The sequence below is a fragment of the Poromitra crassiceps genome (genome assembly GCF_964638095.1).
Source record: "Poromitra crassiceps genome assembly, chromosome: 23".
NCBI classification, from domain to species: domain Eukaryota; kingdom Metazoa; phylum Chordata; class Actinopteri; order Beryciformes; family Melamphaidae; genus Poromitra; species Poromitra crassiceps.
In genome coordinates this window covers 2,905,892-2,933,722 of record NC_139639.1, presented here as the reverse complement: position 1 = coordinate 2,933,722, position 27,831 = coordinate 2,905,892, and the positions used below count along the sequence as shown (strand labels likewise).

At 42.8% G+C, this 27,831-nt stretch overlaps 5 protein-coding genes across 5 annotated transcripts; all 5 read left to right on the top strand.

Moving 5' to 3' along the window:
- Positions 1-3,944: 3,944 nt before the first annotated feature.
- LOC310797355 (G-protein coupled receptor 35-like) lies at positions 3,945-10,447 on the top strand (the record flags this gene model as incomplete). The annotated part of the gene is made up of 2 exons (XM_083659726.1): positions 3,945-4,777; positions 10,444-10,447. The coding sequence occupies 2 exons, from the start codon at positions 3,945-3,947 to the stop codon at positions 10,445-10,447; spliced, it is 837 nt and encodes a 278-aa protein (XP_083515852.1).
- A 2-nt stretch (positions 10,448-10,449) lies between these two features.
- On the top strand, positions 10,450-11,991 carry LOC310797354 (G-protein coupled receptor 35-like; the record flags this gene model as incomplete). Its single annotated transcript, XM_083659725.1, has 2 exons — positions 10,450-11,276; positions 11,976-11,991. The coding sequence occupies 2 exons, from the start codon at positions 10,450-10,452 to the stop codon at positions 11,989-11,991; spliced, it is 843 nt and encodes a 280-aa protein (XP_083515851.1).
- Positions 11,992-15,465: 3,474 nt separating this feature from the next.
- Positions 15,466-16,257, top strand: LOC310797353 (G-protein coupled receptor 35-like; the record flags this gene model as incomplete). Its single annotated transcript, XM_083659724.1, has 1 exon — positions 15,466-16,257. One exon carries the CDS (start codon positions 15,466-15,468, stop codon positions 16,255-16,257), a length of 792 nt encoding a protein of 263 aa, XP_083515850.1.
- A 1,361-nt stretch (positions 16,258-17,618) lies between these two features.
- On the top strand, positions 17,619-18,970 carry LOC310797352 (G-protein coupled receptor 35-like; the record flags this gene model as incomplete). The annotated part of the gene is made up of 2 exons (XM_083659723.1): positions 17,619-18,433; positions 18,961-18,970. 2 exons carry the CDS (start codon positions 17,619-17,621, stop codon positions 18,968-18,970), a joined length of 825 nt encoding a protein of 274 aa, XP_083515849.1.
- A 1,779-nt stretch (positions 18,971-20,749) lies between these two features.
- On the top strand, positions 20,750-23,763 carry LOC310797351 (G-protein coupled receptor 35-like; the record flags this gene model as incomplete). Its single annotated transcript, XM_083659722.1, has 2 exons — positions 20,750-21,227; positions 23,729-23,763. 2 exons carry the CDS (start codon positions 20,750-20,752, stop codon positions 23,761-23,763), a joined length of 513 nt encoding a protein of 170 aa, XP_083515848.1.
- Between the last annotated feature and the right edge of the window lie 4,068 nt (positions 23,764-27,831).

The window sequence follows — 27,831 nt, the reverse complement described above, 5'->3', positions numbered from 1 at the left end:
CATTATGACATGACTGCTCTGACCCATAGCACACTGACTTCTCCCCCAGCCCCATAGAGAGGACTTCTCCTTTTGCTTGCTGAGACCTTGTCCAGTGCATCGTGTACCATAACAATTGATACAGACAGGAGCCTGCACGGCACACACCCCCCCCTCTCTGCCTTTTCCTCCTCTGCCTATAAATCTATGTTACACTGTCGGCCATATGGCTGAATATTTGACTCTGTATGACATATCAGAATTGTGTACATTGAGGTTCAGCCCTCTGTCAATATACATGTATTGCAGAGAATGTAAGCTATTAAATATACTTTTGTGTTAAACAGTCCTGGACTCAAGGCTCAATTCATTTGGTATTAGATAAGCTGTGATATACATTTACATATACATTTAAGCGGATGTATAGAATTCTATTCTCTATCAATTACTTACTGGTTCCTTAACATAATGGTCAGTTCTTAAGTAACTACCATTAAGGATCTTTAAGGAACTACCATTAAAGGTCATTAAGGAACTACCCATTAACTACTCATGAACTAGCGAAATAAAAAATAAAAAATATATTTTTTTTAAGGAAGTAATCATTACTTACTGGTTCGTTAACATGGTAACTAATGGTCAGTTCTTAAGTAACTACCATTAACTCATTGAGTGCCAGCCACTTTTGGAGAACGGACGCTCCCAGTGCCAGAGTTTCAGAGCTTTTTTCAGTGATTTCTCGAGGCCCACAGAATATTGTGTGATATTACTATGTAAACACTGAACACGCAAAAAGAACGATGAGACTCTCTTCTATCATCAGCAAAAACAGGTTTATTGATATAATTTTCCGTTCTTTAGTTATCAGCCGGAGAAGATAGCTTGATTTAACCAAAAACAGCCGTTTTTTTCTAGAAGCTGAGATAATGACCCTTTTGTGAAATTAAACATTTCAAACACATCACTGACTCTTCCTTCAATAAAACAGTGAAGGCCAGGGAATTTTGTTTGGCAGAATAATATTTTTTAGCTGCAACCAGCAGCGCTGGCCCCTGCGTGCGCTGCTGGTTGCAGCTTCTTGCTGGTCTTGATTTGCTGCTGGTGGGCATCGGATATTCTGGCTTGCGTTTGCCAATCCTGTCCTGCTGTCTGGGTCTGTCTGGGTGTTGTGTGCTGCTCTGCGTGCCCCCCCCCCCCTCCCACCCCTCAACTGCACACTCCTCCTCCATATGGGAGTGTCTCTGGTGGCTCTCTGCTGAGTTTGCTGTGCACAGTGAAGGGTGCGCGACATCCAGCTTTTTTACAGCATTCCGCGTGTGTTTGTCACCGGCTCCCATGCTTCCAGTTGAGAATAATAACAACTCCACGGCTGATCATGCGGATGGGCTGTCGCAGCGGACACGGAGGAGCTCAATTGTGGGAGCAGATTGGCTGCTGCAGGCACAGCTAACGAGCTTCATGCATATCGATGCATACGGATGCGATGCGATTTCCGTTTCCCCAACGACTTGTTCTCTGTTTTTCTCTGCCTTTCTGTAATCTGGAGAGCACTGTCGCCACCTGGGGACTGCCCCCTAGTCCGATACCTCACGAGTCCGATACCTCACGAGTCCGACACCTCATGGTTTTGGGTTAGGGTCTGGGGGAGGTTAGGTTTAGGCGTGGGGGTGGGAGAGGTTAGGTTTTGGGTTAGGGTCTGGGGGAGGTTAGGTTTAGGCGTGGGGGTGGGAGAGGTTAGGTTTTGGGTTAGGGTCTGGGGGAAGTTAGCCTCTTTTTTCGGACTCGTGAGGTGTCGGACTCGTGAGGTATCGGACTCGTGCCATGGCACCCGCCACCTAAGGGTTCTGTAAAATAGGTTATAGACCTCCAATAGCTACAATATTTGTACAGGAGATGCAGAAGGCTTTGATCGACGTCCCACCGTCAAAAAACGCATTGGACGTCGAAAGACGTCCTTGGCACTCTACGTCACTATTTAATTGGACGTCGAAACTATTCATGAACTAATCATGAACTATTCATGAACTAATGGTTAGTTCCTGACTGGTTCCTCAATAACTACCCATTTTTTGTGTTACAGTATTGTAAAGTGTTGCCCAACTGTGTTCTATGTGCTTCAAACCACGCTTCAGACAGAGGCCGAGGAAGAGGGCCCAAATACGTAACAAAGCCACAATATTAAAATATCACCACATCCTCTGTGAGATAGGAGATGATGCTTAAAACCTTTGACTTTGTAGAAAATGCTCCGTAATGGCCCACCATCAGGCCTGTTCTTGGGGCAATTGACGCCCACCAACCAAGGAGCCCACGAGGCAATGATGATGTCACATCATCGATGATGATGTCAGACTTCACCTCGTGAGGTCATCGGTGATGTCAGAGTTTCCCCTGCGAGGTCATCAGCGATGTCAGACGGTCTAGGCTAACTGTGATGGCAGACGTGACTTTGTGAGGTCATCGATGATGTCATACCTCCCCGGACGTTGTGACATCACCAACGATGTCATACCTCGAATGTGGGAGGATTATAAAGGTGTTGTTCTGCTATGATATATACGCTGCTTCGGCCTTGCTCCTATCTGCCTGATATTTCATTAAAGCCTGAAAGACATTTCTGTGGTTCTAATCGATCACTGCCCGTGAGCCCTTACTTACGATCCAGCAACTTCACAGAAGGCAAGCACACACACTTCCTTACAGACTTACTTGGAGTGTAAGTTCAGTGACAGCTTCATCACAGCAGCACCTCTTGTTTGGTGAGTGTTAAAACAATATACAAGTAACATAAGTTTATCTGATTTCTGTTAAAGTTACTGTTTGGAAGTGATGATGAGTTAGAAGGTAAGGTTAGCCTGTCAGAGTTAGAGTTCAACATTGTCTCCTTTAATGGGCACAACATGAACGCTCTCTGAGAGTATTAGGGAAGTGAGTTCTCAAGATCTCAAAATCTGTATAAATCTAAAGTTTGTAACTGAGACAATTGTAAATTGCTTAACACTTTTAGGGAATAATGATTATAGCATGTTTAAACACTACATCTAATGATCTGCTTTGATAGCATTCTTGAGCGTAAAAAAAAATCTCGTTTTTGATTATGTATGTAGGCTATCGTACTGTATGTATGTACGTATGTATGTATGTATGTATGTATGTATGTATGTATGTATGTACTGTATGTATGTATGTATGTATGTATGTATGTAGGCTATGTATGTATGGATGTATGTATGTATGTATGTATGTAAGTATGTATGTATGTATGTATGTATGTATGTATGTATGTATGTATGTAGGCTATGTATGTATGTATGTATGTATGTATGTAGGCTATGTATGTATGTATGTATGTATGTATGTATGTACTGTATATATGTATGTATGTATGTATGTATGTAGGCTATGTATGTATGTATGTATGTATGTATGTATGTATGTATGTATGTATGAATGAATGTATGTATGTATGTACATGGTATGTACATGGTATGTATGTATGTATGTATGTATGTAGGCTATGTATGTATGTATGTATGTATGTATGTATGTATGTATGTATGTATGTATGTATGTATGTATGAATGAATGTATGTATGTACATGGTATGTACATGGTATGTATGTATGTATGTATGTATGTATGTATGTATGTACAGTATGTATGTATGTATGTAGGCTATGTATGTATGTATGTATGTATGTATGTATGTATGTTTGTACTGTATGTATGTGGGTTAGTACATCAATGGATGTTTTTCTGTGACCCAGTGGTAATTAAAATAAAGAAATTGATTTTTAGTGCTAGAACTAGCAAAGATTTGCCCTTGAACTTGGGCGTAAGATATGGCTCACCATAGCTTGTTATTCACACCTTCACCATGGCAGCTTCCCCTTCTGCAAAAAAAAATACAAAATAAATGCTGATTCTTTTTCACTCTGATGCATTATTACCACTTACAGATAAGCATGTGCGTCACCAACTCTACTTGCCATGTGGACGTCCTGGTGGGTGTGGCCTACATCCCCGTGTTTCTCATCGGCCTCCTGGTCAACGGGGCCGCTCTGTGGGTCTTCGCTGCCCAGCGTGCCTCCTGGACAGACTCCCACATCTACATGCTCAACCTGGTCGCCGCCGACTTCGTGCTCATCCTCTTCCTCCCCTTCAGGATCTACCACTCATTCTTCTGTCTGAGTAAAACCTTCCTCTGTACTTTCCTCCTCTCCACACATTACATCAACATGTACGCCAGCATGCTGACCAGCACGGCCATCAGTGTGCATCGCTGCCTGGCTGTCAAGTTCCCACTGAAGGCCCGAGCGTGGAGGAGGAGGAAAGAGTTGGCGTTTGCCGTGTGTTTGGCCATATGGGCGCTTTTGTTGGGGTTATGTTTCGCGTACCGCGAGTCTAACTACCCCGATAAACTGTTGACGTGCTATGAAAGATGTGACAAGGATAACCCACTCCCGTTTGGATTGCGTCTGATTCTGCTATGTGCATTTTTCATCATTCCACTGTTGATCATTGTGTTCTGCTCCAGTCAGATCATATACACTCTGTCGAAGGATGACGACAACAAGTCAGCGGAGAAGAAAAACATTATCGGCATAGTAACAGCAAATATGATTGTTTTCATTGTCTGCTACACGCCGATCAATGTCAGCTTATTTGTCCCACCAGACAGGCTGCCCGGACATACGTCTGCACACGTGTATCTGCAGGTGTCCGAATGGATCGCCACCACAAACTGCTGCTTGGATTCTATTAGCTATTACTTTTTGTTGAAAGGCTTTTATAGAGGGTATGCACGTGACGCCACAGAGGCAGAAGTCACTGTGGGGTCACGCCCACTGAGTGGCAGTAGTGTCCTCTAGAGAGAGAGTGGCATCATGGACATATTATAAGATGGACTGAGCATTGGTCCCGTTCAGTGAAGCCGCTGCATGTTAGATCACCACTCTGGCGGTTGAATCCAGTATTAGGTCACAAGGCCCGCCTCCCCATGTTAGTGGATGGGAAAATCACAACCAAAATAATCACAGTATACGTCAGATCATTTTTTTCAAAAAGTGGTTTGTATCATTTTAGATAGTCATTATCATGCTAATGCCTGTGCAAGTGGTCATTTTTCTGATCAGTTTGTTTTTAAGTAGTTATTTGACATATAAAAAGGGATAAAAATGGATGATTGACAGCTGTGGCAGCCAGTCTCAAGCCGTCATTGGCTGGACAGGCTCTGCACATTATAGATCTATCGTCATAGACAAGACACACGGCTTCATGTTATCTAACGCTCCCTCGAAGTCGGGTGGCTCATGGGTTGGCTGTGCTGGCTACCAGACATCAATGGACCGCAATAAAAAGAACATTGTTTTGAGAAAGGTGCGCGAGGAATTAAAGGAACACTCTGCCCATTTTCAACCAGCTTTGTATCATTAGAACATCAGTAGTAGGCTATATCGGAAAACTGTAAACTGTTTTGAAGTCTGTCATTTAATTTGACAGTTATTGAGTGTTAAAGTGTGGACCAGTGACATCACTGGTCCACACTAACTCAAATTAATAACTCATTAACTCAAATCAACTCTCAATAACTGTCAAACTATTCATCATTCATCTAGTTTGACAGTTATTGAGAGTTGATTTGAGTTAATGAGTTATTAATTTGAGTTAGTGTGGACCAGTGATGTCACTGGTCCACACTTTAACACTCAATAACTGTCAAATTAAATGACAGACTTCAAAACCGTTTACAGTTTTCTGATATACTACTGATGTTCTAATGATACAAAGCTGGTTGAAAATGGGCGGAGTGTTCCTTTAACGTTGGTTGGGGACTAGTCTCGCTAGCCAGCCTCTCTTCCCTTCCGTCAGAGAGTCTGGGGCTGTGGAAACAGGCAACAGGGATCAGCCCGCCCCTGCTCTAAAGCTGCTCTCCCATTCGAGCGGCTGTTTCGGTGGCAGCAGGATATCCGCTCCCCCGCTTGCAAGCTCTGTCACTGGCTCCGACCATGTCAATCAGAGCGGCTTCCGCTCCCATGTGTGTCGCTGTAATGCTCCCGGCCGCCGAATGTGAAAACAACGACGCTAACTAGCTAGCGTAGAAAGCTAACGGCAGAAACCTACAGGCTAACTCGTTGCTACACGCTGAAAATGGCAAGTTTTGAAGAAAATTTGGATTGTGCAATAAAGAAGGCCTGCTCGGCACAAGTTCCACCCCAAAACTATTTTCCAAGGGCACTAACGCTAAGCACCGCCCAAGACGAGGATGATTGGTTAACCCAAACAGAGCATTTTTTTCGCAATCCCACAATGGAAACCTGCGGCGCCAGACTCTCTGACGGAAGGGAAGAGTGGCTGGCTAGCAAGACTAGTTGGGGACTGAAGTAAGTTCAGAAAATATGTGTTTTATGAGTTACTCCAGCTACGTTATAGGTACACAATGGTTTTAACATGCAGGCTAGCAATGGCGTTAGCCGCTTTCGCTAGTCAGCTGTTTTTCATTATTTATCGGCTTAATATAACTTAACAACCGATAATGATAGCTGGAATAACACAATAAATAGACACATATTTTCAGAACTGACCAGGTTGTCCAACTGACAGGAAATGTGTTTTATAACGTTAACTCCCGTCCCGGGTATAAGATGAGGCCTAGTAGTACACAACCACCATTAGCTCATCGCTAACGGGTTAGCATCACATACAAACAGACGTTTTATTTTTTGTAGGCTATTAAAGCAACAAACGTTTTTATATGCATATCTCGGGGAAATGCTTTGACTGTGGGGATGTTCGTTCTTCACAAGCTCCTCTCTTAGTAACGATATACCAGGCATAAATAAGATATAGCTCAGTGGGATATACAGAGTCGGAGAGTAGACCAGGCAGCCTGGCTCATGCACTGGGCTAACGTTAGGTTGGACTGCCCTACACACACTGTACCGGGGGGGTACAACAACGTAGCCTCACGGTTAGATTTGTTAAACCAACATTTTCGTCAAAAGAAATGTAATCATAAAGTTAATCAAAATGCCACGGAAACATTAGGCTAATCAACACAGAGCTGTTCATCCGAGAATTTCCCCCAGTGAGAGGCTGAGAGCCAAGCAGCCCAGGCTCCTCTTCCGGGCTGAGAGGCTCCTCTTCCGGGCTGCTCTCAGAGCACGGGCTGAGAGCAGCCCGGAGGTCTGACTTTGTCTGGCTGATACAACTCAATCTCCGACAACGGAAATCAGATTTTCGTACAGGCGTCATTTTGATAAATTGATCTCATAGTGGGAATCTTCCTGGTTACTTTTGGCGAGACAAAAAATATTACAACTTAAATTGCAATATTTACAGAGCTAGACTGTATATAAATACGCAACGCACTGTGCGCATTCTAGAAACAGCAGCTCTACATAAGAAAGTTCAGAGGGGCGGGGAGCCCACAGAGGTTCTAAATCAAAGGAGCTACTGCACAGACTCTGGTTCACTGATCTGACACAAACCCAGGCTCTGGGGCAGGGGTGGGCAACTTTTTTTTCCTGAGGGCCATACTGACTTACATCAAGTAAGCGAAGGGCCACACCTCATCATCATACCTGCCAACACTCCTGATTTTCGCGGGAGTCTCCCTATTTTTAACCCTCTCTCCCGTTGTGATTGGTAATTTCTTGTTAATCTCCTGATATAATCCAATGGCTGTAGCAGATGAGATTTATTAACATAATTCTGCCTTTTATTGAGTTTTTAGGGGTTGTTTTCTTTTTCTTTGAGTCCGGCCCTGGGGCAAAATGCGGCCCCAGGGCCGCAAGAAATGACTGTAGAACAGTCATTTCTTACACATGAGATTACTTTTAGCCTTTTAGTCATAAAGATGATTGAAAGATAGCCTATTCCATATTCCAGACTGAAATGCTATAACAGAAGTGGAGTATTGGCCAGAATGACATGAACATTTGGACACTTATTCAGCGGGAATCTTGCATGTTGCATTCAGGTGCACTGTTGTTGTTTTTTGCAATTCCATGCGGGCTGTATTTTACCCATGTGTTCTCTGGGGCCTCACCATCCTCTCAGTTTCTCCCCTCATTAATTATGTACTGTTCTGAGTGGGCGGGGATGCTATGATAATGAGCTGCTGATCTGATTGGCCGCCTGATCACCTGGGTGATGGGGAGGGTGCAGATGCCGAAGAACCCCAAAACATGCAAATTACTCCCGTTGTGACAGGGAGTAATTTAGGTTGAAGGATGACTAAAGAAGCATATATATGTATGGGTAAGAAAAACTTGTTTTTCATAATATGGGACCGTTAACTTGAGATAACATTGCTGTATAATAAATGTTTTCCCAAAATAGATGTTTCTCTGTTGTCTCTATGCCACTCTATTTGTTGTGATTGACAAGCAAACAGGCACAACTTGTAGAGTCCACCAAAATTTGCATACACCGTCCATGCACATTGATTTAGCTATTTCAACACGGTGTCAGTTGACCAGACAGTGGTTTTGATGCTGTGGCAAAAGCTGGTTGTACATTAGTTGTCATAACAACTCTGGGTAACACCTTACAATACTGTAACACAAAAACTTGGGTAGTTACTGAGGAACGAGTCAGGAACGAACCATTAGTTCATGATTAGTTCATGAATAGTTAATAGGTAGTTCCTTAATGGTAGTTACTTAAGAACTGACCATTAGTTACCATGTTAACGAACCAAGTAATGATTACTTCCTTAAAAAAAAAAAAAAAAAAAAAATTTTCTTTCGCTAGTTCATGAGTAGTTAATGGGTAGTTCCTTAATGACCCTTAATGGTAGTTCCTTAAAGATCCTTAATGGTAGTTACTTAAGAACTGACCATTAGTTACCATGTTAACGAACCAGTAAGTAATGATTACTTCCTTAATTTTTTCCGCTAGTTCATGAGTAGTTAATGGGTAGTTCCTTAATGACCCTTAATGGTAGTTCCTTAAAGATCCTTAATGGTAGTTACTTAAGAACTGACCATTAGTTACCATGTTAACGAACCAGTAAGTAATGATTACTTCCTTAATTTTCTTCCGCTAGTTCATGATTAGTTAATGAGTAGTTACTTAAGAACAGACTATTAGTTACCATAGTTGTTACTAGGGAATTAATCATTAGTTCATGATTACTTCACCATTAGTTACCATATTGGTGCCCCCTCAAGTAAAGCAGGCCATCATACTTAGTTGTTATTAGGGATGAACTCCCTAACTACCCATTAACTACTTATGAACTAGCGGGAATTTTTATTTTTTAAGGAAGTAATCATTACTTACTGGTTCGTTAACATGATAACTAAAGGTCAGTTCTTAAGTAACTACCATTAAGGAACTACCTATTAACTATTCATGAACTAATCATTAACTATTCATGAACTAATGGTTAGTTCCTGACTAGTCCCTCAATAACTACCCATTTTTTGTGTTACAGTATTGTAAAGTGTTACCCAACTCTGTTTTATGTGCTTCAAACCACGCTTCAGACAGAGGCCGAGGAAGAAGGCCCAAATACGTAACAAAACCACAATATTAAAATATCACCACATCCTCTGTGAGATAGGAGATGATGCTTAAAACCTTTGACTTACTTGGAGTGTAAGTTCAGTGACAGCTTCATCACAGCAGCACCTCTTGTTTGGTGAGTGTTAAAACAATATACAAGTAACACGTTTATTTGATTTTTGTTAAAGTTACTGTTTGGAAGTGATGATGAGTTAGAAGGTAAGGTTAGCCTGTCAGAGTTAGAGTTCAACATTGTCTCCTATGGGCACAATCTGTATAAATCTAAAGTTTGTAACTGAGACAATTGTAAATTGTAAAGAAAATCCTTAACACTTTTAGGGAATAATGATTATAGCATTTTTAAACACTACATCTAATGATGTGCTATGATAGCATTCTTGAGGGTAAAAAAAATAATGTTTTTGATTTATGTATGTTGGCTATGTATGTATGTATGTATGTATGTATGTATGTATGTATGTATGTATGTATGTATGTATGTATGTATGTATATATGTATGTATGTATGTATGTAGGCCTATGTATGTATGTATGTATTTATGTAGCCTATGTATGTATGTAGCCTATGTATGTATGTATGTAGGCCTACTGTATGTACAGTATGTATGTATGTATGTATGTATGTATGTAGGCATATGTATGTATGTACATACTATGTATGTATGTATGTATGTATGTATGTATGTATGTATGTATGTGGGTCAGTACATCAATGGATGTTTTTCTGCGACCCAGTGGTAATTAAAATAAAGAAAAATTGATTTTGCGTGCTAGAACTAGCAAAGATTTGCGCTTGAACTTGGGCGTAAGATATGGCTCACCATAGCTTCACCACACCTTCACACCTTCACCATGGCAGCTTCCCCTTCTGCAACTTTTTTTTAAAATAAATGCTGATTCTTTTTCACCCTGATGCATTACCACTTACAGATAAGCATGTGCGTCACCAACTCTACTTGCCATGCGGATGTCCTGGTGGGTGTGGCCTACACCCCCGTGTTTCTCATCGGCCTCCTGCTCAACGTGGCCGCTCTGCGGGTCTTCATTGCCCAGCGGGCCTCCTGGACAGACTCCCACATCTACATGCTCAACCTGGCCGCCGCCGACTTCGCCCTCATCCTCTTCCTCCCCTTCAGGATCTACCACTCCTTCTTCTGCCTGAGTAAAAACTTCCTCTGTACTTTCCTCCGCTCCACACATTACAGCAACATGTACGCCAGCATGCTGACCAGCACGGCCATCAGTGTGCATCGCTGCCTGGCTGTCAAGTTCCCCCTGAAGGTCCGAGCGTGGAGGTGGAGGAAAGAGGCAGCGCTCGCCGTGTGTTTGGCCATATGGGCGTTTGTGTTGGGGTCATCTTTCGCGTACCGCAAGTCTAACTACCCGGACAAACTGTTGACGTGCTATGAAAGATGTGCCGAGCACCCATTCCCTATTACATTCATTCTGCTTCTGCTATGTGCAGGTTTCTTCCTTCCACTGTTGATCATTGTGTTCTGCTCCAGTCAGATCATCTACACTCTGTCAAAAGATGATGACAACAAGTCAGCGGAGAAGAAAAACATTATTGGCATAGTAACAGCAAATATGATTGTTTTCATTGTCTGCTACACGCCGTTCCATGGCGGCTTTCTGTTAAAGTACCTTGTTGACCCACATGCAGACTGGGGACATACACTTACATACGTGTATTGGATCGCCACCACAAACTGCTGCTTGGATTCTATTAGCTATTACTTTTTGTTGAAAGGCTTTTATAGAGGGTATGCACGTGACGTCACAGGGGCAGAAGTCACTGCGGGGTCACGCCCACTGAGTGGCAGCAAGACTGATTTTGAATGCAGTAATAATCAGCCTAGATAAATGACACCTGCTGCTCCAAACAACCTGCTGAACGTTTTGCCCATAGCTTTTGCCACTCAGTCCTGATTGAAGGGGCGTGTTCCAGTGGGAAAGTGACGTCTGTGCATACAATCTATTCATAAATCAATGGGACTGGCATACCTGATGTCAAAGGTCCCATATTATGTTTGTTTTAGGAGGCTAAAACATTTCTCAGTGGTCTTTAAAATAAGGCTATGAATTATGTTGCAAAAAAACACACAAACCCAGGCTCTGGGGCAGGGGTGGGCAACTTTTTTTGGGTTGTTTTCTTTTTCTTTGAGTCCGGCCCTGGGGCCGCAAGAAATGACTGTAGAACAGTCATTTCTTACACATGAGATTACTTTTAGCCTTTTAGTCATAAAGATGATTGAAAGATAGCCTATTCCATATTCCAGACTGAAATGTTATAACAGAAGTGGAGTATTGGCCAGAATGACATGAACATTTGGACAGTTTTTCAGCGGGTATCTTGCATGTTGCATTCAGGTGCACTGTTTGTTTGTTTTTTGTTGTTTTTTGCAATTCCATGCGGGCTGTATTTTACCCATGTGTTCTCTGGGGCCTCACCATCCTCTCAGTTTCTCCCCTCATTAATTATGTACTGTTCTGAGTGGGCGGGGATGCTATGATAATGAGCTGCTGATCTGATTGGCCGCCTGATCGCCTGGGTGGGGGGGGGGGGGAGGATGCAGATGCCGAAGAACTCCAAAACCAACATGGCAGCTCCTTGTAGAAGAAAACTCTGTGACAGAACATGTACAACCTAATCGCAAATAAGCAAATTACTCCCGTTGTGACAGGGAGTAATTTAGGTTGAAGGATGACTAAAGAAGCCTATATATGTATGGGCAAGAAAAACTTCATTATTCATAATATCGGACCGTTAACTTAAGATAACATTGCTGTATAATAAATGTTTTCCCAAAAGAGATGTTTCTCTGTTGTCTCTATGTCACTCTATTTGTTGTGATTGACAAGCAAACAGGCACAACTTGTAGAGTACACCAAAATTTGCATACACTGTCCATGCACATTGATTTAGTTATTTTCAACACGGTGTCAGTTGACCAGACAGAAGTTTTGATGCTGTGGCAAAAGCTGGTTGTACATTGGTTGTCATAACAACTCTGGGTAACACCTTACAATACTGTAACACAAAAATTGGGTAGTTACTGAGGAACGAGTCAGGAACGAACCATTAGTTCATGAATAGTTAATAGGTAGTTCCTTAATGGTAGTTACTTAAGAACTGATCATTAGTTACCATGTTAACGAACCAGTAAGTAATGATTACTTCCTTAAAAATATTTCTTTTTTTTCTTTCGCTAGTTCATGAGTAGTTAATGGGTAGTTCCTTAATGACCCTTAATGGTAGTTACTTAAGAACTGACCATTAGTTACCATGTTAACGAACCAGTAAGTAATGATTACTTCCTTAAAAATATTTCTTTTTTCTTTTTTTTCTTTCGCTAGTTCATGAGTAGTTAATGGGTAGTTCCTTAATGACCCTTAATGGTAGTTCCTTAAAGATCCTTAATGGTAGTTACTTAAGAACTGACCATTAGTTACCATGTTAATGAACCAGTAACTAATGATTACGTCCTTAATTTTCTTCCGCTAGTTCATGATTAGTTAATGAGTAGTTACTTAAGAACAGACTATTAGTTACCATAGTTGTTACTAGGGAATGAATCATTAGTTCATGATTACTTCACCATTAGTTACCATATTGTTGCCCCCTCAAGTAAAGCAGGCCATCATACTTAGTTGTTACTAGGGATGAACTCCCTAACTACCCATTAACTACTTATGAACTAGCGGGAATTTTTATTTTTTAAGGAAGTAATCATTACTTACTGGTTCGTTAAAATAATGGTCAGTTCTTAAGTAACTACCATTAAGGATATTTAAGGAACTACCATTAAAGGTCATTAAGGAACTACCCATTAACTACTCATGAACTAGCGAAATAAAAAATAAAAAAAATATATTTTTAAGGAAGTAATCATTACTTACTGGTTCGTTAACATGGTAACTTACGTTACCGTTAAGGGGGCCTTAACGTTAAGGGGGCACGGTGGCTCAGTGGTAGAGCTGTCGCCTCGCAGTCAGAAGGTCCTGAGTTCGATTCTCGCCTGGGACACTGTGGGCGCTGTGGTTGTGTTCCCCCCCATATCTTCAGTGCCTACTGCCCAGGTGGGGTATCTCGTCGTAAGGGCCTTTCTGTCTGTGTGGAGTTTGTATGTTCTCCCCGTGCTCCCCCAGGGGGGTTCCTCCGTATATAACCCCCCCCCCCCACTAAAAACATGCAGAAGATCAGATCGTCATCGTCATCCGACCAGTGACGACAACATCCGAAGTCGGTCCCCGGGCGCTGTACGAGAAAGCGACCACTGCTCCTGGCCTGCCCCAGGAGGAAAGGACAAAGCCAGGATGGGTTAAATGCAGAGGACAAATTTCACCGGCCACCGTCAGCATGTGTGTGTTGTGGCCCTCCGTGCATGTGTTGTAGTGTGTTGTGTGACAATAAAAGACGGGCTGCCATCTGAAAAATCGTTTAATCGTTTAAAATCGTTTAAATCGTTTAACTAATGGTCAGTTCTTAAGTAACTACCATTAAGGAACTACCTATTAACTATTCATGAACTAATCATGAACTATTCATGAACTAATGGTTAGTTCCTGACTAGTTCCTCAATAACTACCCATTTTTTGTGTTACAGTATTGTAAAGTGTTGCCCAACTTCAGACAGAGGCCGAGGAAGAGGGCCCAAATACGTAACAAAGCCACAATATTAAAATATCACCACATCCTCTGTGAGATAGGAGATGATGCTTAAAACCTTTGACTTTGTAGAAAATGCTCCGTAATGGCCCACCATCAGGCCTGTTCTTGGGGCAATTGACGCCCACCAACCAAGGAGCCCACGAGGCAATGATGATGTCACATCATCGATGATGATGTCAGAGTTCACCTCGTGAGGTCATCGGTGATGTCAGAGTTTCCCCTGCGAGGTCATCAGCGATGTCAGACGGTCCAGGCTGACTGTGATGGCAGACGTGACTTTGTGAGGTCATCGATGATGTCATACCTCCCCGGACGTTGTGACATCACCAATGATGTCATACCTCAAATGGGGGGGATTATAAAGGTGTTGTTCTGCTATTCCCCTTTCTGCAATCTGTAAGCTCTGTACGCTGCTTCGGCCTTGCTCCTATCTGCCTGATATTTCATTAAAGCCTGAAAGACATATCTGTGGTTCTAATCGATCACTGCCCGTGAGCCCTTACCTACGATCCAGCAACTTCACACAAGGCAAGCACACAAACTTCCTTACAGACTTACTTGGAGTGTAAGTTCAGTGACAGCTTCAGCACAGCAGCACCTCTTGTTTGGTGAGTGTTAAAACAATATACAAGTAACATAAGTTTATCTGATTTCTGTTAAAGTTACTGTTTGGAAGTGATGATGAGTTAGAAGGTAAGGTTAGCCTGTCAGAGTTAGAGTTCAACATTGTCTCCTTTAATGGGCACAACATGAACGCTCTCTGAGAGTATTAGGGAAGTGAGTTCTCAAGATCTCAAATCTGTATAAATTCTAAAGTTTGTAACTGAGACAATTGTAAATTGCTTAACACTTTTAGGGAATAATGATTATAGCATGTTTAAACACTACATCTAATGATGTGCTATGATAGCATTCTTGAGCGTAAAAAAAAATCTTGTTTTTGATTATGTATGTAGGCTATCGTATGTATGTATGTATGTATGTATGTATGTATGTATGTATGTAGGCTATGTATGTATGTATGTATGTTTGTACCGTATGTATGTGGGTCAGTACATCAATGGATGTTTTTCTGTGACCCAGTGGTAATTAAAATAAAGAAATTGATTTTTAGTGCTAGAACTAGCAAAGATTTGCCCTTGAACTTGGGCGTAAGATATGGCTCACCATAGCTTGTTATTCACACCTTCACCATGGCAGCTTCCCCTTCTGCAAAAAAAATACAAAATAAATGCTGATTACTTTTCACTCTGATGCATTATTACCACTTACAGATAAGCATGTGCGTCACCAACTCTACTTGCCATGTGGACGTCCTGGTGGGTGTGGCCTACACCCCCTTGTTTCTCATCGGCCTCCTGGTCAACATGGCCGCTCTGTGGGCCTTCGCTGCCCAGCGGGCCTCCTGGACAGACTCCCACATCTACATGCTCAACCTGGCCGCCGCCGACTTCGCCCTCATCCTCTTCCTCCCCTTCAGGATCTACCACTCATTCTTCTGTCTGAGTAAAACCTTCCTCTGTACTTTCCTCTTCTCCACACATTACATCAACATATACGCCAGCGTGCTGACCAGCACGGCCATCAGTGTGCATCGCTGCCTGGCTGTCAAGTTCCCCCTGAAGGCCCGAGCGTGGAGGAGGAGGAAAGAGTTGGCGTTTGCCGTGTGTTTGGCCATATGGGCGGTTGTGGTGGGGTCAGTTTTCGCGTACCGCGAGACTAACTACCCCGATAAACTGTTGACGTGCTATGAAAGATGTGAAAAGGATAACCCACTCCCGTCTGGATTGCGTCTGATTCTGCTATGTGCATTTTTCATCATTCCACTGTTGATCATTGTGTTCTGCTCCAGTCAGATCATATACACTCTGTCGAAGGATGACGACAACAAGTCAGCGGAGAAGAAAAACATTATGGGCATAGTAACAGCAAATATGATTGTTTTCATTGTCTGCTACACGCCGATCCATGTCAGCTTATTGCTCTCTATGTGCTTCAAACCACGCTTCAGACAGAGGCTGAGGAAGAGGGGCCAAATAAGTAACAGTAAAATATCACCACATCCTGTGTGAGACAGGAGATGATGCTTAAAACCTATTTGTCTTACTTGGAGTGTAAGTTCAGTGACAGCTTCAGCACAGCAGCACCTCTTGTTTGGTGAGTGTTAAAACAATATACAAGTAACATAAGTTTATCTGATTTTTGTTAAAGTGACTGTTTGGAAGTGATGAAGAGTTAGAAGGTAAGGTTAGCCTGTCAGAGTTAGAGTTCAACGTTGTCTCCTTTAATGGGCACAACATGAACGCTCTCTGAGAGTATTAGGGAAGTGAGTTCTCAAGATCTCAAAATCTGTATGAATCTAAAGTTTGTAACTGAGACAATTGTAAATTGCTTAACACTTTTAGGGAATAATGGTTATAGCATGTTTAAACACTACATCTAATGATGTGCTATGATAGCATTCTTGAGGGTAAAAAAGAATCATGTTTTTGATTATGTATGTAGGCTATCGTATGTATGTATGTATGTACTGTATGTATGCAGGGCCGATTTTAACCTGCTACATTAGGGTGGGCTGGTAGGGGGCAACTTTGGCGGTAGGTTGCCAGAGGTTGTGGGTTCGGGGATGGGGATTAAGTTGCATTATATTCTAATTTATAAAGAACGATTTGAAGCAGGGTGTAGAAGCCATTTCCAGAGTTAAGTGTAATGGGTACACCAAATTGTTCCAGTAGGAGTCAGCCACCTACTTGTGACAGGTTGACAGATATGAGAAGATTGTGTTCGTTATGTTTGTTTATATGGGGGACCAACAACTTATTTTACATGTATTTACCTTATTGGTATTATAGTGCTGTTCTGCATGTTAATTACATTGCTTCACAATGTTGACATGTTGGCACCATGGGTGAGTCGGGTGTGCAGTTCAGTGACCCCCTCTGAGTTGCTGTGTGCGGGTAAGTGTGTTCTAGTGCAATAAATGGTATTTCCTGTAGTCTTGTGTTGTATGGGGCACAGGATCTGCTACTAAAACGGAGATAATCTCTCTCTGCCTGTTATTGCCACTGCCAACACTTAGCTTGTTACAATATTTTCTTAACTTTTGATTGGGTGGGCAAGACTCATGTCTGGGTGGGCTTAGCCCACCCCTGCCCATAGCTAGATACGGCCTTGTATGTATGTATGTATGTATGAGGGTCAGTACATCAATGGATGTTTTTCTGCGACCCAGTGGTAATTAAAATAAAGAAAAATTGATTTTGAGTGCTAGAACTAGCAAAGATTTGCCCTTGAACTTGGGCGTAAGATATGGCTCACCATAGCTTGTAATTCACACCTTCACCATGGCAGCTTCCCCTTCTGCAAAAATTTTTTTTTAAATAAATGCTGATTCTTTTTCACTCTGATGCATTATTACCACTTACAGATAAGCATGTGCGTCACCAACTCTACTTGCCATGTGGACGTCCTGGTGGGTGTAGCCTACACCCCCTTGTTTCTCATCGGCCTCCTGCTCAACATGGCCGCTCTGTGGGCCTTCGCTGCCCAGCGGGCCTCCTGGACAGACTCCCACATCTACATGCTCAACCTGGCCGCCGCCGACTTCGCCCTCATCCTCTTCCTCCCCTTCAGGATCTACGACTCCTTCTTCTGCCTGAGTAAAACCTTCCTCTGTACTTTCCTCTTCTCCACACATTACATCAACATGTACGCCAGCGTGCTGACCAGCACGGCCATCAGTGTGCATCGCTGCCTGGCTGTCAAGTTCCCCCTGAAGGCCCGAGCGTGGAGGAGGAGGAAAGAGTTGGCGTTTGCCGTGTGTTTGGCCATATGGGCGGTTGTGGTGGGGTTATGTTTCGTGTACCGCGAGTCTAACTACCCCGATAAACTGTTGACGTGCTATGAAAGATGTGAAAAGGATAATCCATTCCCGTCTGGATTGCGTCTGATTCTGCTATGTGCATTTTTCATCATTCCACTGTTGATCATTGTGTTCTGCTCCAGTCAGATCATATACACTCTGTCGAAGGATGACGACAACAAGTCAGCGGAGAAGAAAAACATTATTGGCATAGTAACAGCAAATATGATTGTTTTCATTGTCTGCTACACGCCGATCCATGTCAACTTATTTGTCTCACCAGACAGGCTGCCCGGGTATCTAAAGGTGTCCGAATGGATCGCCACCACGAACTGCTGCTTGGATTCTATTAGCTATTACTTTTTGTTGAAAGGCTTTTATAGAGGGTATGCACGTGACGTCACAAGGGCAGAAGTCACTGCGGGGTCACGCCCACTGAGTGGCAGTAGTGTCCTCTAGAGAGAGAGTGGCATCACTGGAATGGAGATGTCGGGACTCTTCTATCTAAACGGCTCTGAGTGGCAGCAAGACTGATTTTGAATGCAGTAAAATCAGCCTAGATAAATGACACCTGCTGCTCCAAACAACCTGCTAAATGTTTTGCCCATAGCTTTTGCCACTCAGTCCTGATTGAAGGGCCGTGTTCCGGTGGGAAAGTGACGTCTGTGCATACAATCTATTCACAAATCAATGGGACTGGCATAAGGGGTCTATAGGCCGAAGCAAATAAAATCCGGGGCTATTAATTGAAGTTTTATTATTATTGTCATTATTATTATTATTATAATTATTCATAACAAAAATTAAAATAATAATACTACGCTTATTACAGTAGTATTCCCACCTCTTTCAGTTCCCGTGTCTGCTCTGCCACTATCCGTGGTTATCCGTGGTGCTGATCTTTGTGTGTCAGAAATGATTAAACTGTGGGTGATCGATTTTCCCAGCATCGATTGATTTGATTTCAGCACCATGGTGGCGGACAGCTCCCGTTAATGGAGTGAATCGGCGGAGCCAGATCTGGTGGCTATCCGTGGTGCTGATCTTTGTGTGTCAGAAATGTAATCGTTTTATAAGGCTATGTTTTTGTTGTTCTTGTGGTTTTTGGACTTTATGTCATGTTATAAACATTATTATTCTAAAAAATAGTATTTTTCTCCTCTTACATGTGTTAATGCTTGTAAGCCCCACTGTTGCGGGCATGTAGGCTATGTTGGCGAACCTAAACTGTCGGAATGGCGGTACTAAAATGTGTCGTAATAGGGGCACGTCGGGCATGTCGTAATAGAGGCACGTCGTAATAGGGGGATGTCGTAATAGAGGATTGTCGTAATAGGGGTATGTCGGAATGGAGGTTGCCTCCCGCCAAGAAGTAACAGTAAAATATCAGTGACAGCTTCATCACAGCAGCACCTCTTGTTTGGTGAGTGTTAAAACAATATACAAGTAACATAAGTTTATCTGATTTTTGTTTAAGTGACTGTTTGGAAGTGATGATGAGTTAGAAGGTACGGTTAGCCTGTCAGAGTTAGAGTTCAACGTTGTCTCCTTTAATGGGCACAACATGAACGCTCTCTGAGAGTATTAGGGAAGTGAGTTCTCAAGATCTCAAAATCTGTATAAATCTAAAGTTTGTAACTGAGACAATTGTAAATTGTAAAGAAAATGCTTAACACTTTTAGGAAATAATGATTATAGCATGTTTAAACACTACATCTAATGATGTGCTATGATAGCATTCTTGAGGGTAAAAAAAAATCATGTTTTTGATTATGTATGTAGGCTATCGTATGTATGTATGTATGTACTGTATGTATGCACGGCCGATTTTAACCTGCTACATTAGGGTGGGCTGGTAGGGGGCAACTTTGGCGGTAGGTTGCCAGAGGTTGTGGGTTCGGGGATGGGGATTAAGTTGCATTATATTCTAATTTATAAAGAACGATTTGAAGCAGGGTGTAGAAGCCATTTCCAGAGTTAAGTGTAATGGGTACACCAAATTGTTCCAGTAGGAGTCAGCCACCTACTTGTGACAGGTTGACAGATATGAGAAGATTATGTTCGTTATGTTTGTTTATATGGGGGACCAACAACTTATTTTACATGTATTTACCTTATTGGTATTATAGTGCTGTTCTGCATGTTAATTACATTGCTTCACAATGTTGACATGTTGGCACCATGGGTGAGTCGGGTGTGCAGTTCAGTGACCCCCTCTGAGTTGATGTGTGTGGGTAAGTGTGTTCTAGTGCAATAAATGGTATTTCCTGTAGTCTTGTGTTGTATGGGGCACAGGATCTGCTACTAAAACGGAGATAATCTCTCTCTGCCTGTTATTGCCACTGCCAACACTTAGCTTGTTACAATATTTTCTTAACTTTTGATTGGGTGGGCAAGACTCATGTCTGGGTGGGCTTAGCCCACCCCTGCCCATAGCTAGATACGGCCTTGGTATGTATGTATGTATGTATGTATGTATGTGGGTCAGTACATCAATGGATGTTTTTCTGCGCCCCAGTGGTAATTAAAATAAAGAAAATTGGATTTTGAGTGCTAGAACTAGCAAAGATTTGCCCTTGAACTTGGGCGTAAGATATGGCTCACCATAGCTTGTAATTCACACCTTCACCATGGCAGCTTCCCCTTCAGCAAAAAAAAAAAAATGCTGATTTTTTTTCACTCTGATGCACTTACAGATAAGCATGTGCGTCACCAACTCTACTTGCCATGCGGATGTCCTGGTGGGTGTGGCCTACACCCCTGTGTTTCTCATCGGCCTCCTGCTCAACGTGGCCGCTCTGCGGGTCTTCATTGCCCAGCGGGCCTCCTGGACAGACTCCCACATCTACATGCTCAACCTGGCCGCCGCGGACTTAATCCTCATCCTCTTCCTCCCCTTCAGGATCTACCACTCCTTCTTCTGCCTGAGTAAAAACTTCCTCTGTACTTTCCTCCGCTCCACACATTACATCAACATGTACGCCAGCATGCTGACCAGCACGGCCATCAGTGTGCATCGCTGCCTGGCTGTCAAGTTCCCCCTGAAGGTCCGAGCGTGGAGGTGGAGGAAAGAGGCAGCGCTCGCCGTGTGTTTGGCCATATGGGCGTTTGTGTTGGGGTCATCTTTCGCGTACCGCAAGTCTAACTACCCGGACAAACTGTTGACGTGCTATGAAAGATGTGCCGAGCACCCATTCCCTATTACATTCATTCTGCTTCTGCTATGTGCAGGTTTCTTCCTTCCACTGTTGATCATTGTGTTCTGCTCCAGTCAGATCATATACACTCTGTCAAAGGATGACGACAACAAGTCAGCGGAGAAGAAAAACATTATTGGCATAGTAACAGCAAATATGATTGTTTTCATTGTCTGCTACACGCCGTTCCATGGCGGCTTTCTGTTAAAGTACCTTGTTGACCCACATGCAGACTGGGGACATACACTTACATACGTGTATTGGATCGCCACCACAAACTGCTGCTTGGATTCTATTAGCTATTACTTTTTGTTGAAAGGCTTTTATAGAGGGTATGCACGTGATGTCACAGGGGCAGAAGTCACTGTGGGGTCACGCCCACTGAGTGGCAGCAAGACTGATTTTGAATGCAGTAAAATCAGCCTAGATAAATGACACCTGCTGCTCCAAACAACCTGCTGAACGTTTTGCCCATAGCTTTTGCCACTCAGTCCTGATTGAAGGGGCGTGTTTTCCGGTGGGAAAGTGACGTCTGCGCATACAATCTATTCACAAATCAATGGGACCGGCATACCTGCTGTCAAAGGTCCCATATTATGTTTGTTTTAGGAGGCTAAAACATTTCTGAGTGGTCTTTAAAATAAGGCTATGAATTCTGTTGCAAAAAAACACACAAACCCAGGCTCTGGGGCCTCCCCATCCTCTCAGTTTCTCCCCTCATTAATTATGCACTGTTCTGAGTGGCGATGCTATGATAATGAGCTGCTGATCTGATTGGCCGCCTGATCGGCTGGGTGGGGGAGGGTGCAGATGCGGGAGAACTCCAAAACCAACATGGCAGCTCCTTGTAGAAGAAAACTCTGTGACAGAACCAACCATGGACAGAACATGTAAAACCAAATTGCAAATAGGCAAATTACTCCCGTTGTGACATCACAACGGGAGCCAAATCAAAACACCTTGTAGAAGCACGTTTTCCCAGGAAGGAGGCATGTGGGTAGTACGAAGCCCCTAAAGTTCTGAAAGGTTATATTTATTTTGAGGATGCTAAATTGTGCGCACATTTTAGTTAATTGTGCGCACAATATATTAAATTGTGCGCACAATTTAACTAAAATGTGCACACAATTTACCTAAAACGTGCGCACGATTTAACTAAAACGTGCGCACGATTTAACTAAAACGTGTGCACACTTTAACTAAATTGTGTGTTGTGCCACACGATATAGCCTATAGCTTATATTTGAGCCAGACAGTGATGATTTAACGACTTCAGACTCCAAAGAAACAGCAGAACACAGGTCCACGCCGGAGTTTAAAGCTTCACCCGTTTCTACGGCACATAGATTCATATGACAAGTTAAAACCTTTTGGTGTGTGCATTAATGGATGTATCGACGGCCAATTAACTAAAATGTGCGCACAATTTAGCATCCTCAAAATAAATATAACCTTTCAGAACTTTAGGGGCTCCGTAGCTTTGTTAGGTTGAAGGATGACTAAGGAAGCCTATATGCATGGGCAAGAAAAACGCTTTTTTCACAATAGACGGGTTTCTTGTATACAAACATTAGTGGGTGCGTGCACACGCAGGGACAGAGGATGACGAGAAAAGCATTGAGCTGATCGCCCATCGGTTCAACACAGGTGCATCACAAACCCACAGTGAAGTGTAGAAACTTCAATTTTATATCTATTCCAAGCTGTCACTCTACATTTCACATAAATACCACCTGTAATAATGCCTACATTAACAATAAAATAAGTAATCTGAAGGGCTGGGTCATTTGAGCAGTTTGTGTGGGTGGCGCTAATGCATGTTTTAATTTGTTTACAAACCGCTGTTAAACAAAACTGTGTAGAAGAAGAAAAGCAGCAGTGAGTGTGCTGCGGGGGTGTTCGACTTGTTGACGCCTCACCTGACTGCGCTCGGCTGCTCTCGTCTGCTTTCCAGGCGAGGCAGCAGTCAACTCAAATGAGTGTGTGGAGCGTACAGTCTATATCGTGTGGAGCGGCTTTCTACCCCGGCGATGCGCGCGCATCTATGTGATGACGTTGCACAGAAACCCGTCTATATGGGATTAATAGCATTGTTGTATAATACATTTTTCCCAAGACAGATGTTTTGTTTCAAAATAAGTAATAATAAATGTCGCCCACAGTACATCAATACAATTACTGATAGCCTACTTTTTAATCAGCAGATTAGCCTACTGTAAGTCCTTGGTTTAGAAAATGATTGCACATTTTAAATACTTGCAACCTTGTGTTGATCTTATTGCCCTGTGTGTGTGATGTTCAAAGCATTATGTCAATCTTTGGGCAAACAGCCAGACAAAACAACTGTAGTATACCACCATGGGCGACCATGTCTGGTGCTTAAAGTAACCTTTTGGCTCACCTATGACTAAGGGCCAGTCTCCAGCGCCCTCTTGTGGTGAGTAAAGTAATTGCTTTAAAGAATTTCCACTGCTTCTCCTCTAGGCCTGCCTGCTGGAAAGCTCGAAGCTGTCAAATGATGACAAATATGCCCAATTTAAACACATAAACTGCAGAGATTAGTGATAGACTACTACACATATACTTGAGAATGCTGTGAATCAGTGAAGTTGGGTTTGTTTATGAGTGTGTCTGTACCCAGCAAACATCGTCTTGACCGCGACATCACCAGACGATAGAATTGTGGTTTGGCATCTACCATCTAAGTCTGACGTTCTCTCCACATTCCTCCAAAGTAACGTTTAGACTGTCACTTCAAAACAAAAAATATTGACCTCATATTGCTTTGAAAACACCACATGTAGGTGTCTTTTGTGTTTTTGTTGAATAAAATGACGTTTGATTGACAATTTACCTGTTGTGTGATCAGATACTCACAGTGTGACATGCACTCCACCTGCAATGACGACTTTTATTGAACGCCCTTTTCTTTTTTTAATATGAAAACACGTTTATGTCATATAAGTGCAAGTGTCTCTTGCTATGGGCTTGTATTTATCACAAACTTCCTGAATCCTGGTATTGTCCCATTTCTCTTGCCGTAACTAAACGCAGTGTTGTGGGTTTTGGATGTGCTATGCTGTCTGCTAAAGTCACGTTGGTTATATTATCGTAAATTATATAAATATACCTGTCTCATCGCTGGTTGAAATCATGAAACAGAATTAGCGAGGCAGCTAGCCTATCAACGCAACTTCCAGTCGGGACCATCAAAATGCTAAGTGCTCAATGTTAAGTATCTCTATATATGACCAAATCCGTAGCATTTGTAACTAATTCGGTGGCCTAATGGATAAGACACATGACTGCGAAGCGGGCGCTGCAGGATCGAATCCCGCATGAGGTGTGATCTTTTGTCTTTCAAAAATCGTTGAATCTGGACACGTTGTGGGGAAGTAGAGGAATTACGTCGCTAAGATTTCCATTCAGAATATATAATTAGACCCTGACTAGATGTAGTGGTTTGACGTGCAGCAGACGGTCGTTATACGTGAAAATGTTTGCTGGGTATGTACTGTATGCATGGGGCGCGTGCCGGTGCTACGCTGATTTCCATACATGAGTTCCTCCTATATAGCACACACAAGACAACATTAGCGGTCAGTTTATGTAATGCCATTTAATAGCAGTACTCCAAAGATTGATGGTTATTATAACAGCAGTATCTTAGCAACTGCAAAAAACTCAGCAGGCATCAGTCAAGTGAAGTGAGAACGAAGGCTCAGTTCTGGTTGAGATCAGGCCTGCAAGTCTACTCTAATAACATGAAACGGCTGAACTCAGCAGTCAGCCCAAAGTCAAGGTAAATACTGTACATACATCTTATTCACAGCATTGTCACCCCAAAAAGTGTCACACTTCAAACGCAGTCCTGTCTCAGCAGAGAATAAACGATCCTCCAAACCAAACTGACAACTGTTACGCCACCTTCAGGATGATTATTTTTACACTATTTACAGACAGTAGCCTCAGGACGGCTCCTTGTCCAAATGCAAACCAAAAAGAAGAAGGAAAGTTCTTGTGCTTTTCCTTATTACTGCACAGTATTATGACTATAAACAAAAAAATTATGGATACATTCACTCACTCAGGATGCTGATCATTATTTTCAAGATCACCCAGTATGGCAGTTTGTTGGCAATGACACATACAATCAATCAATAGACTTCAGAACGAGACCGAAAGAAAAAGTCCCAAGTCGGGACAGATATGACACACCGTGAGATTCCACGGTGTCTCCTCACAGCACATTTCAGTAATACATTTGAAGGTCTGCTTATGAACTACTTATAAACCATCATTATTATTATTATTATTACACATCGACTATTCTGAAATAAACACTAATCAGTTAATGTATCGATATCGGCGAATACATTATATAATCATAAAGGTCATGACAAAGTGGCTGCGTCTATTCTTACATATTTACAATACATAAGTACTCTATGTCTCTATGGCATATCATGTTACAAAGTAGTTTCAAAACACACCCTCAAATATTGTTGCTAGCATTCAGTGTCAGTCAGCGGCCGTCCGGGGTGGGCGGAGCTCCAATGCTGTCAACAGTATACGCCAAAAATATAAATATGAATAAACATTCAGCATGTATGGGTGGTATGACGAGCACACACACACATCACAAGTCTAACAGCTAGAATGACACGGAGTCCATCCACATCACAGTAACATGAGTTAGGTACACACACTGTAGACTGAAAAGGTCTCCATGGCACTTTCAAAACACGTTTCCTCTCACTTCCTTTTTTTGCTTCAGTAATCAGGCATTGGTGACGGTTTATCATTCATAAATCCAGTTTTGGCACACACGCAGATGGAAAAAAGGCATTGGCAATAACTTGGTACTTCTTGTGTGTCGGTAGTTATTTCAATCTGGCGGACAGGTCGGGAACAACTTCAAATACTCATAACGACATAGTAAACGTTCGTTTTTTTCCAGAGTCACGGTTTGTCGTTTAATATAGAGTAAAGTTGACTATGTACAGGTAAACTATGTATTTACCGCTCACTGCAAGGTCAGCACAACGCAGCGTTCATGTGTTTGACTAACTGACTGGGCTTGAGATTAAAAATCAATTAGCGGGGGGTCAATTATAACAAATCCAATTATCTTTCTCGATTTGCTTTTTTCCCTCTACCCCTCCCTTTTTTTGACGACGCCCGTCTCTCCCCCTTTCCTCCTCGAACAACGCATTACAGCATGTTGTGTTTATCTTGAGGGTGACCCTCTCAGGGCGTTGTTGGACACATTGATGGGGCTGAATATATGGTCCCATTTGGCTGGCGGGGGAAATTTCCATTAGCCCTATTGGCTCTGAGCTAAACCCGGGTTTGAATCATCGCCACGGTAACTGTCACTTTGCACTGTATCGCTGCTGCGGGACCTTGACCCACTGTTGGCTTATGGCGGAAATTGACCCAATAAAACCAGACAATGTTTTATAATGCAGCATTAATACGTGTGTGTGTGTGTGTGTGTGTGTGTGTGTGTGTGTGTGTGTGTGTGTGTGTGTGTGTGTGTGTGTGTGCGTGTGCGTGTGCGTGTGCATGTGCAATGCATGTGTGTGTTGTCTGTGTAAACTATGCCGGGAATGTAGATGGACCCTTAGGCGGCGGCTTAGAAGAACAAGGTGTTGTTGTAAGATGGTGCATATTCCAGTGCATTTAGGTCTTTACATTCTTACCAGAGTAACACTCCCTCTCTCTCTCTCTCGGTCTCTCTTTTCTATATACTATCTATCCAGCCAGTCATTTTGTAGTCAGCCCCAGTATTCTGGTGCAGTCTCTGTCTCTCCGCATGTCCTCTTGGAAGGAGAGGCCATTAAAAGAGTACACGGAGTGGAAGGGATGGAGTGATGGAGGCGTAGGGATAGAGGGATGGACAGATGAAGCTGCCTGCGCGTCATTACAGGGAGCATGAAGCTGGCAGAAATAGTGCTGACATTTCACTCTGAGCATTGTGCTCTCCAGGGAGGTGAGTTATGGTCCCATATCCCTCTGAGACAAGTTAGAGGCATTTTTTTTTAGCACACAACACATCTCTGCTTCTCATATACACGGAATAAACGCAGCGCCACCGACCTCACCTGTACAATGTGTGTGTGCGTCTTTAGGTGTGTGTGTGTGTGTGTGTGTGTGTGTGTGTGTGCAGTGAGGAGAAAGAGAGAGAGACAGAGAGAGAGAGAGAGAGAGAGCCAGAGAAAACATTTACATTTTAAAAATTTACATTTTCACTTCCAGTACCTAGTCGGCAATCAGGCCACCAGGTATGTACTGTATAGTGGAGAGCAGTCTTGTACATGATGTTTTTCCAAGAGGGGGGATACACCATTCCTCTCTTATAGTAACATTTGCCTGGGCTTTGCACTGAGTTTATCTTTGTGCTGGCCCCAGTGCACACCGAAGGCGCTCTCGCATCGCCATGTCCTCCATCCTCTCTTTCATCTGCCCCCCTATCCTACTTTCTTTCTTTCTTTCTCTCTCTCTCTCTTTCCTCTCCATCCTCCCCTCTCATCTCCCTCTTCGTCGTCTCTCTCTCTGGGTATAGCGCGAGGGAGAGGCAACTC